Below are 17,409 nucleotides of genomic sequence, written 5' to 3'. Positions count from 1 at the left end.
ATGGGGCATGTCAAAAGGACACAGCAGGCAACTCCAAGGGATTTCCAATGGCACAATCTGGAAACATTTCAACACAGAAACAAATAATGATAACAGCAGATTTTAATCTACTGAGTAAGATAGGAACCAACAAGTCCAAACTGACATAAATTAATAAACTGAAAATGTGATGAATGAGACACTTGCATAGTCAGTCTCTAAGTACCTTCCACAAAATACTAACTACAAAGGGACAAAGGATAACTTCGTGGTGGAGATGTCTGGTTGACACTACCTTAATCAAGTGATCAAAGTTAGTATCACTAGTAATGGAGTAAGTCGAAATTATGTGCCACCTGATAGAATACAAGAACACAAATAGTTCTGCCAAAGATGTATAATCTGAAACTAATCATTTGGAAACATTAGATCATTTAGAAACCCAGAGGGAAGTTTTACAAATCACTGGCCTGTGATCATTAAAATGGTCAAAGTTATGAAAGTCAAAGAAAGACTGAGGAACTGTTTCAGATTATAAGAGACTAAAGAGCTATAACAACTAAATGCACCACGTGATTGTGGACAGGATCCTTTCCCTACGAACAAAGTTAGTGCGACCAATGGTTAATTTACATGGAGTGTGAGGATTACATGGAAGTAATGCATCCATGTTAATTGTCTGGTTTTGATGACTGCATTGTATTTAGGGAATGTGTTTGTCAGTAGGAAATACTATACAGTCTTCAGAGGCAATGGAATTCAGGTTGGCAGCTTACTCTAAAATGATCAGGGCAAAAAAAAATAATTACTCATACTTGCTCGCAATACTTCTGTAAATTTGCGATTGGGTCATTATAAAAATGTGGCAACTGCTCAGGTAAAGGGAAGCTCAAGTGCTAGGTTTTTTTTGGAGGAGATTGGGTGTCTGTGTAGGGGGTGACAGGGGTGCTAGGGACGGCTTCTTAAGGCTGAAACCTGAACATAGTCTTGAAAGAAGGCGCTTTGGAGAACCGAGAAGAGCCAATCCGAGTTCTTGCCCTTCAACAGTACCGTCTTTTGACTGGCAAGAGGAACCCCTGGCCTGGGTCCATGCTTTAGAGGCCCTGCTCTGGTAACTTCCCTCGGGGAGCGGGGTGGAATCCTCAGGGCCAAGGGGACATGCCCATCAGGTCCACCTCCCCTCTTAGGACACAACCAAGAATTCCCTGCCCCAAAGCTCTGAGCCTGTTCGCTTCTCCCCCTGATCCTAGTGTATGCTCTCCTAGCTCATGGGGGAGGTGCTGGCGGGGTTGTGGACGCAGCTTGGACTAAAGGGCTGGGAGCCCACATGTGTAGATGGCAACTCTTAGAGAGTGGGTAGCTCTCCGCCAGCTGCCACATTTAGTCGTAGCTGGAGGAGATCCAGTAGGAGAATTCTAAGTTTGAACCTAGTTTTTCAGGTCTCAGGAAGATATATTTGTCAATGTAGGAGAAATAGATCATACTTTATCCAGACCATGCTGAGCAGCTGGAAACCAAACACGAAGCACAGACTGAAGCTGCAGACTTTTGGGCGCCCTCAGCCCTAGTCCCACAAAACCAGTATAGTGCAGGGGTACAGTGTGCCGGAGACCACACCTGTCAGCGCCGAGCTGCTGCGCTGAGTGGCCGGGGCAGCGCGCCGACACGCTCCGGGGAGGAGCGTGCAGGGGGCAGGGCGATGTCAGGAGGGGGCGGAAACACGTGTCTCCGAGCGCGCGGGGCGGTGCCTCACGAGGCCACGCCCTTCCGGTTCGGCGCACTACGCGGGATACCACGTGTGACCTAATGTATCCGGTAGTCCAGGCTAGTTCAGCTTCGAGTTGTGGCCGCTAGAGGGGCGAGATGGCGGCGGAGGTGTTGCCGAGTGCGAGGTGGCTGTACTGTGGGGAGCCCGACGGTAGCCAGAGAGCTGTACTCGGTAAAGACTGCGGAGCTGGAGCGGAGTTCCCTTTATCCCACTTCCGGCTCTTGGTACCTCTCCAGTCTCCCGCGCCCCGCCTGGCCCCCCTCCCACCTGGGCCAGTATCCCTCTAGTCTCTACTTATTGGGGCTCATTCAGGGCTTCAGCGTCATCCTGCCACCCTGTCACCACTCCCAGCTGGATGGGGACATCCCTGCCACACCCTCCCCAGGGCGGTGCCCAGGACCCTTTAGTCCCCTCATCCACCATCTCTCCTATCTGCCCCATTTCCCTCTCTCCTCTGGGTAGGGAGCCCCTTTGTTTTTCTAGAACTGGACCAGACCTCCTCTGTAACCTCTATCCTCCCAGTCATTCCCTCCTGTCACAGGCTCTCCCGGGGGCTCCTCTCACCTGTTCATCCCTTCTCAACTGGGTCAGGACTTCCTTCCCCATCTCCATTCTTCGAATCACTTCCAGTGACTCCCCGTTTCCTCTTCACATACACTGTGGGTCCCCTTCTCATTCTGCTCTCGGCTGCAACCTTACAGTCCAGTTCTCCAATGGAAAGCTGCAGAATCCAGGCAACATGCACTTTACCTTGTACAAGAGTAAAGACTCCACAAACCCCAGGAAGAGGAGTCAGCGAATCTTAGTAAGTCATGGTTGCCAATTGCCTCCACTCTGCAGACCTCAGGAGGTCCCTTCGGTGTGGGTGGCTGTGAAGGGAGTGAGGGAGGAAAAAAGGGGGGCAGCAAATGGGCCTTTAAAGAACTATTCCTCCCCCCGCCCACCCACAGCTGGTGTGGGGGCAGGCTTGGCCATCCAGGTTTGGAACTTTTGGAGAAGTGATGACGGTTAATTCATTTGTTAATTCAACAAGCATTTACTGAGCACCTGCTGTGGCCCTGTGCTATAAGCTGTTGGGGGTAAAGCCAAACTAGACCTGGTGCCGCTCTGAGGGAGCTCATACTCTAGAACAGGGTTTCTCAACTGCAGCACTATTGACATTTGGGGCCAGATAATCCTTTGTTGTGGGCAGCTGTCCTGTGCATCACAGGATATTTAGCAGCATTCCTGGTCTCTACCCACTAGATGCCAGTAACACTCTTCCCCGCCCCCAACCCCCAGTTGTGACAATCAAAAATGTCAAACATTGCCAAATGTCCCATTGTGGTGGGGGACAAAATTGTCCTGGGTTGAGAGCCTCTACTCTGGAGGGAGAGGTGAGAATTGGATGTGAGGGACACTCATACAAGTAGACAAAGCTCAAGGCCTAAGGGAGAGAGTACAGGGCAGAGTGAGCTCAGAAAGGGGAGAACTCTCTGCTTGCCAGAATGCCTTCTTGGAAGAGGGTTCACTGGAGCTGAGCCCTGAAGGATGGGGGTAGGAGAGGCTGTCAGGTGAGATTTCATATTCCAGGTGAAGAGGATAGCAAGAACTAGTGCTTGACTGTGATTGGGGTGTGAATTAACCATTTCCGTGGTCCTAAGAGTACGTAAAGAGTAGTCATGGTAGAAGTGAACAAAAAGGATAAAAGAGAATTTGGATTCCAGGCCAAGGAGGTTGCCTGCAGAATCACCTTGTTGCATGCCTATGTATATGTGTTGGGAGCCCAGGGCCTTTCCCCCAAGTCCTATGGTGCACCTCGGCCAAGAACCTTTAATATGGTTAGAACTCAGCACCTTCTGGGGCTTACCTTTCAAAAGTTCTTTTGCCCTTTCCCCAGGGGTACCCCAGATTCACTTAAGAGATAGTGGGGCTGTACCACCTCCCAGTGGCTCTCTAGTTCTAATCCACTGTGGTTCTGCATTCTAAAGCTTTTGCAAATGTATAAAAAGGAGACAAGATGCTTAGTACCTTTTGACATTAAGTGGAGCTTTTTTCCCTTCTATATTTTAGGCAGCTGAAACAGACAGACTTTCCTATGTGGGGAACAATTTTGGGACTGGAGCCCTCAAATGCAACACTTTGTGCAGGTAGTGATGGGGACGGGCAGCATGAAAGGTAATGGGGGGGGTAGAGGTGGTGCCACTGGCACTTTTGTTATCAGTCTTTATCATAGGGGCAGCGGGAGAACGTAGGGAGGTTAACAGGTCCCTGTGTTCCTGGACCCAGGGATCCTCATACCAGCCTGTTAATATTCCTGAAAGAGAGAGATGACTTCTATTTGTTGAAAATTCTTAAACCGTGTTAATTTGTAATATTCTTTATTTATATCTGTCTTATTCCAATTGGCAGCTGTCTCTACAAATTTGGAATGTGTGATTAGTAGACCAGACCTTGCCTGAAGTTTGCCTTGGAACTAACTACAAGAAAAGGATTTAGTAGTGTTGAAGGCTCTGGGCTGGGAAGGAGGGGCCCAGTGTTTCCATCTAGCTCCGTGGTAGTTGACTGAGCGACACTGGAGAACTCTGCCTTTCACTGACCCTTGTCCTCCCTCTCTGTACAGTGAAGATTGTCCAGCCGAAACAGTCTACAATTCTCAGGGGCTGGCATAATGCAGATGGGGTCCCTGTGATGCTACCCAACCCATAAAAAAACCTGTTGCCGTCGAGTCGATTCCTATTCATAGCGACCCTATAGGACAGTAGGACTGCCCCATAGAGTTTCCAAGGAGCACCTATTGGATTTCAACTGCCAGCCTTTTGGTTAGCATCTATAGTTCTTAACCACTACGCCTCCAGGGTTTCCTTACAGTGAACCACAAACAAGGCCCTGTCTGAACTCCCACTAGACCACATCCTGATACAAGTCAGATTAATGCACATAGGCTTAAAAGTATTAACACACTGCATCCCCTCACAAAGATTCTCTAATTCAGAGTGGTCTTCTCCCCATAATCAGTATGGTTTTACTCATATGTGCCTCCGTAAAATTTATACATGCAGCAAATTATAGTGTAATTCTAGATTCTTCTACCTAAAAAGGGTTTCCCATTACAGCAGGGAGTCCAAAGGTGATTGACTACTAGAATCAACCTGGTGGCTTTTTTTTTTTTTTTTTAAACCCAAAACCATGTCATATCTTCTCCCCTTTCCTCCTTCCCTTCCTCCTCCCCATGTAGGGGATTGCTGCTATAAGAGAAGATTGTTATTTATGAGCAAGCGATGTACTCCTCACATGTGTCGGGGCAGAAAGAAGGCTGAGAACCTTTATATAGGAAAAAGGAAGTTTATAAACAATATCTTTTTTTTTTTTTTAACAATGTATTTTGAGTAATCCATTGTTGCTGGTATTATTCCTTCTTTATTCAGACACTTTATTGGAGTTTTGAACAAGACCTCTGGCCAAATGGAAGTATATGATGCGGAGTTGTTCAACATGCACCCACTGTTTTCAGGTAGGTCCTAGCATGAAGGTTCACAGAAAATTGTATGCGCTGTTTGGGTTTACTGGGTGATTTGGTTTGAATTTTTGATTTTCAAAGCACGTTTAGTATTTATTTTTAAAATGGTGCCTTTCTGCCAGTTTTTTTTTTATTATTATTTGAAAAACTTTTAAAGTTTTTTTTTGTTCAGCAAATATTGATTGATGACCTACTATATACCAGGCACCAAGCTAGGCACTATGGATGTAGTAGTAAGCAAGACAGACAAGAATCCTGTCCCCACAGTGTTTACGGACTTGAGATCAGAAACTAATATTAAAGTAAGTTGTGCAGTGGTATGAGCAGAATATTAGAATTTCTGATACCAAATTGATTTCCACTGAAGATATTTATCTTCATTCTTTACCGTTTTAGTTGGGGTAGAAGGTTTTAGAATCTCTGGTATGGTGGGTGAGTGCAGTGGCTCACAAGGTTGTACTATAACTTTCATGTTGATAAAAAGTCTCAACAATGTGTAATTTGGTAGGGGGGATGTATTTTTTCCCTAATCTATTGGGAGAAGTTGCATTGCCTCTATATTTTGGCATCTTGAATGCTCAGGGCTGGAGTGAGATCTTCATAAATTATTAATAGAGAGTCAGATTCAAAGGGCCTCTGTTCCCTAAATCTCAAAACTGGGGCCATTAGTGATACCCTTAAATACTGAGAACCATGGAGGAGGGAGACTGTTAGATAAGGAAGCATCGTTAGAACCATTGGTAGAAGCCGAGTGATACCTTCAGAGGCATTAGTTCTGACTTACTCCCTCAAAGCAGTGGTTCCATACCTTTTGAGTATCTGGTAATGACCTGGACCTTCCTGGAAGTGTATAAGCCTATGAGATTTTGCATACAATTTTAAAGGGCTCTTGAATCCCAAAGCCTACCCAGGAATTTCTTGAGTCCACAGTCTCTAGGTTAAGAACGCTCTGGTTTACAAACACACTACTTTTAGTAAAGTGGCTAATTTCTACATTTAATCAGTCTCCAAAAGGTCTTCTAAATTCCAAGGAGTCAAGGAAGATTGTTAATTTGTTGATTAAATAAATTTTTGTTTTTACATGTAAATTATTTTTAGATACTGGTTTTTTCTACCTAGCATGTATCTGTGTATGTGTGTGCATATGTATGTGTATGTATATGTAATATATACGTAGAGAGGGAAACTCTGGTGTTGTAGTGGTTAAGAGTTCAGCTGCTAACCAAAAAGTTGATAGTTTGCATCCACCATGCGCTCCTTGGAAACCCTATGGGGCAGTTCTACTCTGTCCTGTAGGGTTGCTATCAGTTGGAATGGACTCGGCAGCAACCGGTTTGGTGTTCTGGTTTTTTTTTTTAGCAAGAGAGAGAGATCATTACTGTGTGCTAGACACTATTCTGAGCACTTTCAATATGCTACATCATTTAACTCATATAAGAACCTTTGGGGTAGGTACTGTTACTTTTTTATACATGGTGAAACTGAGACACGGAGGTGAAATGACTGTGGCGGGGACATACTTCACATATATGTGTATGCATATGTGTGTGTATATATATGAGCTGGGGATTAAACTCAGGCAAGGTCACTCCAGAGCTGGTGCCCTTATCCACTACGTTATGTTGCCCGTTGTATGAATACTTCGTGGGAGAGCTTCATGTAAGTAATAGATATAAAAAACCAAGCCAGTTGTCATCGAGTCGATTCTGACTCATGGTGACCACGTTTGTACCTGTTTTTGGTATTTTACAAGGAGGGCAAAACTATGCATGGGAAAGAGCTGAGTGCTTGGGTTCTAATCCCATCTCTGCTATGACTCGGTGGGCTGATCTGGGGCCAATCATTTCATCTGGAGGCCTCATTTTTCTTATTTGTAAAATGAAGACGTTGGACCAGATGATCCATTCATTTGACTCCTTAATTTTTTCTCTGAATTCTTTTAGCTGTGTACTAAAACAGCATTCCAAAGATTCACAGTACAGTGTCATCTTAGGCTCTGGGAAGTCCTGCAGTAAAGACTGTTTTACTGAAACAGTTCATAAGTATTAAACACCATTATTATATGTAGGTCTTCCAAGCTTGCTTTTTTCTTCACTGTTTTTGTTTTGTGTTTTGGTAGATGAGTCAGTTGAGAGTGAGCTGCTGTCACAGAGTCAGACTAAAACTTACAGAGAAAAGGTAAGTGTGACAGAACTAAGGTCTGTGACCTCAAGCAAGTTCCTTCTAGGCCTTGGGTGTCTCTGTCAGTAAAATGAGTTGGTTGAACTGAGAGGTCTTCTTGGCTGCTCCCAGCTCATTCAGTCTGTGGTTCTCTGGACAGTTCTGACTGCAGTGGCCTCAGCCTCACAGAGAGCAGTCCTGCTCCATCTGGGTCAGCTGTGTGCCGGTATTGGGAACCTACTCTCAGTGCTGATACAGGCGTGGTGTAACACGTGTTTTTAGGATTTATTACAAATCTCAAAAAATACTGGTTGTAGCCTGGAAATTTTCACATTAAAACAAAGTAAACTTCAGGGTTTTTGAGTAGAAGGTTCCTACAGAGGTCATCTCCCCCCAGGTTGGTAAATACAATCCCTCGTGGTACATGGAGCACTGTATTGAGAAGGGGTGTGAGGCTCCCTCAGCCTCGGGGAAGGAGTGATGTCATCTGTTGGCAGTGTCTGTTGTGGGTGTAGGATGGGAGAATGTAAACTGTGCCACAGATTACCAGCTCAGTTCTAGTCAGGTCTTTTCGTTTTACAGATGTTGTTAACGATTTGTAAATAGCCCTTTACAGTTTATAAAACAAGCACTTATTCAAATCTGCTAGTATCACCTGATTTACAGGTGAGGCGATGATGGCTCAGGGAGCCTGTGAGAGTTTCCCTGTGTCACACAGCTAGAAGCAGCAGTGCCAGGCCTGCACCCAGTAACTGAGTTTTCTCTTCCACAGATGGATTCTTGCATTGAAGCCTTTGGTACCACCAAACAGAAGCGAGCTCTGAACTCCAGGAGAATGAACAGAGTTGGCAATGAATCTTTGAATCTTGCAGTAGCTAAAGCCGCAGAGAATATCATTGATACGAAGGGGGTGACTGGTAAGCGGCTGGGGCTTTGGGTAAGAGTCTGCCCATAAAGACAGCTTTCTCTTCTTTTGAGATCTTTGGCCTGCTCCACAATGGAAATGATGGGAATTAGAGGCTGGATTCTTTCTCTCACTGAGGGCATCCTCAGGACAGGCTCTGGAAGTAGTAGGAAACATGACAGATGGCCCTGCCCTCAGCGAGCTCACAGACAAGTAGAGGAGACAGACGTGTGAATGGATGTGTGCACCACTGTGTTCCTGGTGCCCTTGTTGCAGCCTGCAGGGCAGTGTGGGCACAGAGGAGGGAGGAGGCCTCAGTTTTTTCTGTTGAGTCACAGGGAGGCTTTGGTCAAAAAAAGCTTGATGCGATGATGATTGACCTGGGCCACTAGAGACACCCTTTCACTTTGAGATCAGCGGACAATGTGGCAAGGCATTGTGTCTTTGGACCTTTTTCTGGTCCTGAATTCCTAGGCAGCTCGAGTATTTAATTGTATTATTTAAACATGTATTTATTGTTAAAAGGCATTATAAGAACACAAGAGAAAGGTTATATAAAAGCAGTTTTTCCATTAAGAGTAGAATTTTAGTAATTTAAAAAAAATTTTCCACACCCTATGATTATATAAATATCTTTATATGTTTTCTTTTTTATACATTCAGTTTTATGTTTTTACATTTAAACCTTAACTTTGTGAAGTTTTTTTTTTTTTTTTTGCCATATGGTGTGAGATATGGATCTAATTTTATATTTTCCAAACAATTTAGCCAGTTGTTCCCAACGCTGTCCTTTCCTTTTGTAAAAGATGATTTAAAAAGTCTTTATCATGTGACTACCTTCCTAAAACACTTCGTTGTGTTGTTCTGTTCCCTTGTTCTGACTGCTTATCTGGTAGCAGTACCAGGCTGTTTTGATTATAGCAGCCTTATCATTTGGTTTATTGTCTGATAGGACAAATTCATCCTTATTTTCCACAAGTGTATATTAGCTTTTATAGCATGTTATTTCTTCCAGGTGATCTTAATTATTTTGTTAATTTCCTTCAAGATCCAGCTGGGGAGAGCCAACACCTTTATACCCGGGAACATAGATATAGGTCTCACCATTGATTCAAAGACACACTTTAATATCTAAGTAAAATTTTTTGACTTTTTCCTTTACTTCTGGTATTAAAGGACATTTAAAAAGAGAAACAGTTTACCCATATTCCTGTCATTCCATCAGACCAACTATTACAATTTTTTCTGTTTTCTTCTCCACCCTTCTTTATATGCATACTTAATTCTTACATGTTTATTTTTGCAAGGCAGTTAGAATTTTATATTCTGACTCTCCCCTCTCCCTGACCCTCTGGTTTCAATATGTGGAGAAATTTTCTGGACGTTAAACTGTTAAAGACTATTTTGAATCTCCCTCATTTCTAGCTCCTCTCATATGGTACTATATTAGTATATCTGTTTATCCCAACTGCACTCTAAGTTACTTGAGTGGGGAACCATAGTGCTTGGTTAATGTTTGTTTCGTGAGTGAACATAGTAGTCCTGGAACGGTCACCCGATGGGGAGGTTGGGTCAGGTTGGTGGAAACATTCAGACGAGGTGTTTGTGGACCAGTTGTGGTCTTGAGTGCACGGGTTGCAAAGAGTGTTGGGGAACCTGAAGCCATGCAGGGTGGTACTGACGCTGATTGATCCTCTTTTGAAAAGCTCTGGTTAGTGATGCCATGCAGGATGCCTTGCAGGATGGTTCTGTGTACCTTCCTCCCTGTTACGCTGACGCAGACAAGCCGGAAGACGTGTATAAATTTGAAGATCGTATCCTTTTTGCAGTAGAAAATCTGCCTTGTTTCACAAATCGGGATGTTTGCACAGGAATGGCACAGCCAGGCTCTGAGGGTGTCCGTGTTCCTGTGACCTTCACAAAGACTACATGCAAACCTCTGCAGTTGCTCCAGTGTTGTTCCTGGGAGGTCAGCTGGGCTTCCTCACTAGCTGAGGGATCTGCTTCAGCCCCAGCCCCTCACCCTGTTCTTCAGCAAGATGCCAAATGCCCACTGCTCAGACCTTGGGGCCCCTCTCCCTCAGCACTCAAAATGGGACTTGAGTCTGCCAATGCCCAAAGTCTAGAGCAGACTAATTTTGTAAAAGGAAGGATTGTAGCTTAGAATTTCACTTCTCAGGGGCCTAGTCAGATAGAAGATGCCGCAGTGGCTTTATGATAAGAAAGAGAAGGCAGAAAAGTCCAGGCATTTGATAGGTAGCCACTCTGTTTGCAGCTTGTTCACAGCAGTAACCTTGTTGACTTGTTTAGCAGGTAACAGCTTGTCTGCCGGGATGTGAACAGATCACACATTGCCCCAGAGTCTCCCATCAAAGCAGAGCTCCTTAGATGCATAATACTGTGATCATTTTTTTGTTTTTTCCATTCACATACCATTCTTGTGACAATTCCATCCTTTCTCCTTTCTCTGCTGTTGGGGTAGGAGACTTGGCATCCTCCTTATGTTAGGTTCTTTTATGCTGAAGGACAGTTTTAAGACCTCAGCTGTACAGAATCAGATTAATTGTAGTCCTCATTTCCTGACAGGTGTTAGTTACTGTTGGTTTGGGACAGTTTTAAACTCACTTTAAACTTAACTACTTCAGAGTTTCTGCCTTTACCCATGATAACAATTTCACCAGTAATAAGAATGGCCTCTCTGTGATACTTCCCTGTTTACAAAACACTTTGCAGCGTACTGGTTGCCCCTCCTGTAATGAGCCCAGGATGGCAGCAGGGCAGCGACTCATTCCCTACCCCTTCCTTTTTTCCTTTTTGTTTGGCAGTTTTTTTAAACAGCTTTATTGAGATATTATCACATACAACACAATTCACCCACTTAATGTGTACAACTCAATGTTTTTTAAGTATATTCCCAGGGTTGTGCAACTATCATTGCAGTCTAATTTTAGAACGTTTTCTTTCCCCCTAAAAGAACCCCCGTGTCCATTAGCAGTCACCCCTCATTCCCCACCACCACTCCCAGCCCCTGGCAACCACTTACGTATATCAGGGTATTGATGTTTGAGTTTTTACATGTTGGTTATTGGGGTAACACTGCTATAAACATTCATACACCAGCTTTGTGTGGACATACGTTTTCATTTCTTTTGGGTGTGTACCTAGTAATGCAATTGCTACATCATATGCTAACTGTACGTTTAACCCTTTGAGGAACTGTCAGACTGTTTTCAAAAGCATCTGCCATTTCACCAGCAATGTAGAAGGGTTCCAGTTCCACATCCTCACCACCACTCGTTACTGTGTGTCTTTGATTAGAGCCATCCTAGGGGCGTGAAGTGTTATCTCATGGTTTTACTTGCCATTTCCCTCATGGCTATTGATTTTGGTCATTTTTATTTATATACACACACACACGTACTTTTTTTTGTACTTTAGATGAAGGCGTACAGAACTAGTTTCTCATTAAACAGTATGTACGTTGTTTTATGACATTGGTTAACACCCACACGACATGTCAGCAGTCTCCCTTCTCAACCTTAGGTTCCCTATTACCAGCTCTCCTGTCCCCTCCTGCCTTCTAGTCCTTGCCCATGGGCTGTCATGCCCCTTTAGTCTCATTTTGTTTTATGGGCCTGTCTAATCTTTGGCTGAAGGGTGAACCTCAGGAGTGGCTTCATTACTAAGCTAAAAGGGTGTCTGGGAGCCATACTCTCGGGGTTTCTCCAGTCTCTGTCAGGCCAGTCAGTCTGGTTTTTCTTGGTGAGTTAGAATTTTGTTCTATGTTTTTCTCCAGCTCTGTCCAGGACCCTCTGTTGTGATCCCTGGATTTTGAGCATCTTTCCTTATTGTAATTGGCCATTTGTATATCTTTGGAGAAATGTCCTATTGCCTTTTAACTGATGAGGAGCTGGGTCTGAGGATGGCGAAGTGACTTGCCCCTGGTTGTACAGCTTAGTAACAGACAAAAGGACTAGAACCAGAATTGCTGGTTCCCTGATCAAAACTGTTTGTACCACAGCTGTGAGAGCACCTTTTGTTCTTTCCCATCATGCCTTTTAATTTAAATTGCTTGTATCTTCTCTTGCTTAAACAAAAGGTAGTTAGGATGGGCTAATTGGAGAGAGTCTTCAACAGAATATTGACGAGCTTGAGTTGATAACCTTGCCTAGGATTGTCCTAGACAATACCTGTACAGAGAGTTAATGCTGTGCTGCAGAGAGAGGTGACTTAGGGGCTGCCTAGGCCCACGTGGTGCTGAGGATGGGCTGTGGCATCAGATGACTTGGCTTTAAGCTCTGTCACTTACCAGCTGTGTGGCCTTGAACAAGTGTGTTAACTGCTGTAAGCCTCTATTTTCTTAACTGGAAAAATGAGGCTAGCCGTTCTTGTCTAGCCTCTTAAATGGGTTGCTTGTGAGGCTCAGATGAGAGAATGAATATGAAAGATTTTTGAAATATAAATATAAGTAGACTTTCCTGTCTCCGGAACAGGACGGCCTCAACAGCAAAGGGTTGACTGTACATAAAAAAGAAAAAAAAAAACGGGGGAAGAAATTAAGGGGATGGGGGAAGGGCTAGTTTGATGTTTCCATTTTGGTTGGATTGGGTTCTTGACCTGTAACTAGTTCTTTCCCCTGCTGAGTATGAAGCTCTTAAAAGTCCATCTGAAGCATTCAGGACTGTCACATCAGAAGAAATACTGAAGATGATTGAAGAGAACAGGTATCCCCACTTGGGCAGGTGGAAGGTCTGTGGGAGTGATGTTGGGACACAACAGCAGTCAGACATGAAGCGGGACCTTTGGTGTCAGTGAGGAGGCATGTCTGTCCAGCATTTGAACGTGAATGAGCCAGTGTTTCCTTGAATGTTTGGGCCTCCAGGCCTGTTATTCCAAGGCTGTCAGTGGTGTTCAAGGGAGAGAGTTGGTCTCTGGTATGTGGAACCCAGCACGGGGCAGAAGGGTGGTGAGTTGGGGCAGGAACCAGAGAAGTTGCCTAAAATATTTACTCTCCAGCCCTTTACTGACACCTGCACTAAGCCACACAGGTAATGTTGAGTGTGATGGCCCTTCATTGACTGTTGAATGTGTCAGGTGTGAGAGGTGCCTGCTGTTCTCATTATGAGGGAGTGAATGGTTTCTGACAGACCCCATCTTATCCTAATACATGCCTCCCTTTCCCTTCTTGTTTTAGACACTGTTCCTTTGTCATTGAAGCACTGAAGTCCTTGCCATCAAATGAGGAGAGCCGAGACCGCCAGGCCCGATGCATTTGGTTCCTGGACACCTTCATCAAATTTCGAGCTCAGAAAGTGATTAAGCGGAAAAGTAAGCCCATGACAGGCATTTTATTCTAGTTATTTTTCAGTCCATTATTTGCTTATAAATCTTAAATCAGCTGTAATGAGAGAAGAAAAAGGATTTGTCTGTCCAGGTCTTTATTTTTAACTGTGCAACACTGAGAGTCCTCTTAGTACCGCTGACATGCCATGAGGACATGCCATACTCTTTTCTCTGTCTGGCTCTCCCATTTTCTCATCTGAAAATGGGGAAAGGTGGGATTATATGATTGCTTAGAGCCTACGTTCATTGCCTCTGTTCTGCATTAGGCAAAGTATAGTATCCAGGTCAAATCAAATGAAAACTTTAAGGGACTGTTACAACAAACATCAGTTATGTAGGGAGAAAAAATCGGCCTTGCTTATGGAGGTTTAATGGGTTGCTTGTGAAGAGGGGTTGGGTTGTGTCAACTAATTTTTGTCTGGGAGAGAGCCAGTTTCTGATGGTAACCTCAGTGCTGCCTGTAGCTAGGGCCATGGGTGGCTCCCATACCCTCTAACTCGCCCAGAGTTGGAAACCTAGTAGGAGACATTCACGGTTTTAAGCACCAGGTGTATTTGGGTCATTGTTACTGTGATTGGGGACCAAGAGTACATTCATATTTTTTGGTGTTTGCTTTCGAACTCTCTAGGCCTCACTTGAGTCTGTTTTTTCATTTTTGCTCCCATGCCATCACAAACGTCTCTCGTGTGTATGATCTGAAGGCTGAAGTACACCTGAGCATACTGTCATTTTAAAGTGGCTGGCTGTGCTTCTCAAACCATATTACAGTGGCCCAGCTGTTGGTCGCTTCTCCCAGCTCATAGATGACACATGGCCTGAGGGTTTTGAAAGATGATGATTAAGCTCAACTTTGTGTTGTAGGTGCCTTGGGACCTGGAGTTCCACACATCATCAACACCAAACTCCTGAAGCACTTCACCTGTTTGACTTACAACAATGGCAGGTCAGGGGAGTTCATGTCCCAGTTTCTGCTTGTGAAGTAGAAAGCAGGTTGGGGGCAAGGGGTGGAAGTGGGAAGTAGGGGCTTGGCTTCAATTCCAAGTCCAAGATATACAGTGCTGAAGAGAGCACTGACATTTGGAAGGGTTCTGGGATCAAGTTTAAGAAACATTTGTATGTACTGTATTCTCCTTGGAGAAATTTACTTACATTTTTGGAATAGTGAAGGCTCTGGAAAGTCCTACAACAAAGACTTAATTTCACTTCACACGCTCCTTTCGAGGAACCCTTCCTAAAGTCCCAGAACTCGTGTTCTGTGGAAGGGCAGTGTTGCAGAAAAGGGCAGGTTAACGTGATGACGAGGAAAGAACCCCAGGCAGCGCGCTGGGGCTCCCTTCCTGCCATCTACTTGGATCGTGCTGCCTGCTCCTGCATGTGCTTGGGAGAGTCATCAGCAACTACATTTGGGGTGACTGTTTTCCCATCAGCCCTGCTGAGCAGATAAGGGACAAAGACTCAGGGGTCCTCACCAGTGAGAAGCTCTAACTGTGCCTGGGGAAAGTGTAGGGCTGCCTTTCCCTGTCCCACTTGGAGGGAAACACTGGGATTGGCTTACTGTTGCACTGTGTGTGAAGGCTCAGGCACCTTTAAAGGGACAAGGAATGCTGCCTCAATTCCTTCTCCCTTTCCCCAAGATGGTAAAACATGGAGTGCGTATGAGAACAGTATTAGATGTTTTTGCTTTTGGAGAAATCAACTTAAGAGTTTAATTTTGTGTTCCCTTTACTATCACTGATTCTGCAGTTTACGGAACTTAATTTCGGATTCAATGAAGGCAAAGATTACTGCATATGTAATCATACTGGCCTTGCACATAAATGACTTCCAGGTTGACCTGACGATGTTGCAGAGGGACCTGAAGCTCAGTGAGAAAAGGTGAGCACAACAGCATAAAAAGCTCCCCCGTGAAACTGTTGCCACCAAGTCGATTCCAACTCATAGCAACCCTTTAGGACAGAGTAGAACTGCCCCAAAGGTTTAGCTGGTGGATTCGAACTACCAGCCTTTTAGTTAGCAGTCGAGCTCTTAACCACTCTGCCACCACGGGGACTTAATGTAGCCACAAAACCATAATTTGGCCTTTGCACTAATCTTTGTGGGCTTGCATTTGTTCATTCGTGTTAAGAAGTTTGCCCAGATAATGGGCAGAAATGTTTCCATTTACCTTTATTAGTGTGACTATAATTAGTATGGTGTATTACTAGTTCCACTGGAAAGCATGAGGCACCATCAAGGGAACTGGGGACGTTTTGTATGGGAAAGACTTGGGACCAGGTGTGGGGATTCAGGAAGGTAGGGCCTGGGGAAGTTGGAATCAAAAGCTCTCACAATTTCGGTGAGTGAATGAATGAACAACCAGACACTACTGAGTTTCTTCTCTATACTATGCACGGTATGAATTCTGAAGTATTATCTCTTTGATTTTCCAAAAAAAACAATTGAGGAATCTGGGTTTCAGAGAAGTAAATGACTTCCCCAAGGTCACTCAGCCAAGAAGGGGAATAGTTGGACTTCAGCCCTCAGCATCCTGTTCCTTTATAACCAAGCAGCCTCCACTCTCTGGATTGTTGTCACTGGGGAGGAGGATTCTGTATGGCCCAGAGGAGTGAAACTCATGGGTGGAAGTTGTAAGAAAACCCAGTTTTTCAGCTTAGCAAAAATAACTTTTTCAGAGTCAGATGGAAGGGGCTGCCACGGGATTCGTTCAAGGCAAGGCGGAGCTGTTGTTTGGCAGGGATGCCACGTTTGGGCTTCCCTGACTGGGCTGGGAGAGTGACGGAGATAACCTTTAAGGTCCCCTCTAACTGTTAGCAGGGATTTAGACTGAGTAGAGGACAGAACTCCCCAGGGTCCTGAACTGTGGGGTCAGTTGGCCTTTGTTGGTAATTTAGGGGCATCTGATGTCCAAGGACCCTGATGGCATTTCAGGGGAGCCTGTGAAAACACCCTTGTATGGAGTCTCTTGCAGTCAATCTGGAATGTTAATTCTGAGGGTTGTCCGCAAATGGCATTCTCATAAGCAGTGAGTTTGAAAGATCAGAGAACAGATACTGGAGTCTGTAAAATTCTAGCACGTGCCCTACCCTAGTTGCATTTACAGCTTGCCATAGGAAGCAAAGAACATTATTAATAGGGATCTAGATAACCTGGTTTTCCATCACCTATATAGTTGTTTTCTAATGGCAACACATTTAAGTGAAGTTGTCCAGCTGATGGCTTTGAGGGGGATCTTGTCTACCTCTCTGCTGGGGCTTTGCTTAATGGCCACTTTGGGGAATTTTGGAGCATGAGTGTACCACTCCCTCCTGCCAAGCCTCACTGGGCAGTCACATTGAGGGGTGTGTCTCCATTTGTTCCTTCCTTAGGATAATTGAGATAGCGAAAGCCATGAGGCTAAAGATCTCGAAAAGAACAGTGCCTGTGGCGGCCGGCAGGGAAGAAGAGCACAGACTGGGCACCCTGTCCATCCCGCTGCCTCCAGCCCAGACCTCGGACCACCAGTCAAAACGGAGGAGAGTCACCTAGCTGTCTGCTTTCCACACAGAGCATTTTGGCCACGTCATAGCCACTTCTTCTGCTCATTTCCTCTTTTATTTTTAGAAAGAAAAGAAAAAAGAAGCCTTGCTTTGGTGCAGGTATGAAGCCAGAAGCCTGCATCTCAGTCATGCTTGTCTTAAGCAGAAATATAGAGTGATGGCCAGATTGGATTTCATCTCCCTCCTTTGGTTTTGCTGTGATCATAAATGGCATGCGTTA

At 44.7% G+C, this 17,409-nt stretch overlaps 1 protein-coding gene across 2 annotated transcripts; it reads left to right on the top strand.

Moving 5' to 3' along the window:
- The first annotated feature begins 1,763 nt into the window (after nucleotides 1-1,763).
- On the top strand, nucleotides 1,764-17,360 carry POLR1E (RNA polymerase I subunit E). Of its 2 annotated transcripts, XM_003407855.3 has the most exons (12): nucleotides 1,764-1,918; nucleotides 2,449-2,552; nucleotides 3,800-3,876; nucleotides 5,155-5,240; nucleotides 7,366-7,424; nucleotides 8,179-8,323; nucleotides 10,017-10,124; nucleotides 12,938-13,034; nucleotides 13,505-13,638; nucleotides 14,515-14,596; nucleotides 15,397-15,528; nucleotides 17,019-17,360. In XM_003407855.3, the coding sequence occupies exons 1-12, from the start codon at nucleotides 1,843-1,845 to the stop codon at nucleotides 17,176-17,178; spliced, it is 1,260 nt and encodes a 419-aa protein (XP_003407903.1). In that variant the 5' UTR covers nucleotides 1,764-1,842; the 3' UTR covers nucleotides 17,179-17,360. The 2 variants fall into 2 exon arrangements, with proteins under 2 accessions (XP_003407903.1, XP_023400892.1); XM_023545124.2 differs by lacking the exon at nucleotides 1,764-1,918 and having other exon boundaries at nucleotides 1,927-2,552.
- Nucleotides 17,361-17,409: the final 49 nt, after the last annotated feature.

This window comes from Loxodonta africana, chromosome 9 (assembly GCF_030014295.1).
Source record: "Loxodonta africana isolate mLoxAfr1 chromosome 9, mLoxAfr1.hap2, whole genome shotgun sequence".
NCBI lineage: Eukaryota > Metazoa > Chordata > Mammalia > Proboscidea > Elephantidae > Loxodonta > Loxodonta africana.
The sequence above is the reverse complement of the archived record's forward strand: the minus strand, read 5'-3'. Positions and strand labels throughout refer to the sequence as shown.

Coding starts and splice junctions, on each gene's coding strand:
- POLR1E (XM_023545124.2), top strand. CDS start 2,103: ATGGGGACATCCCTGCCACACCCTCCCCAGGGCGGTGCCCAGGACCCT. Junction 13,035..13,504: donor AAGATGATTGAAGAGAACAG/GTATCCCCACTT, acceptor TTCTTGTTTTAG/ACACTGTTCCTTTGTCATTG. Junction 13,639..14,514: donor GAAAGTGATTAAGCGGAAAA/GTAAGCCCATGA, acceptor TTTGTGTTGTAG/GTGCCTTGGGACCTGGAGTT.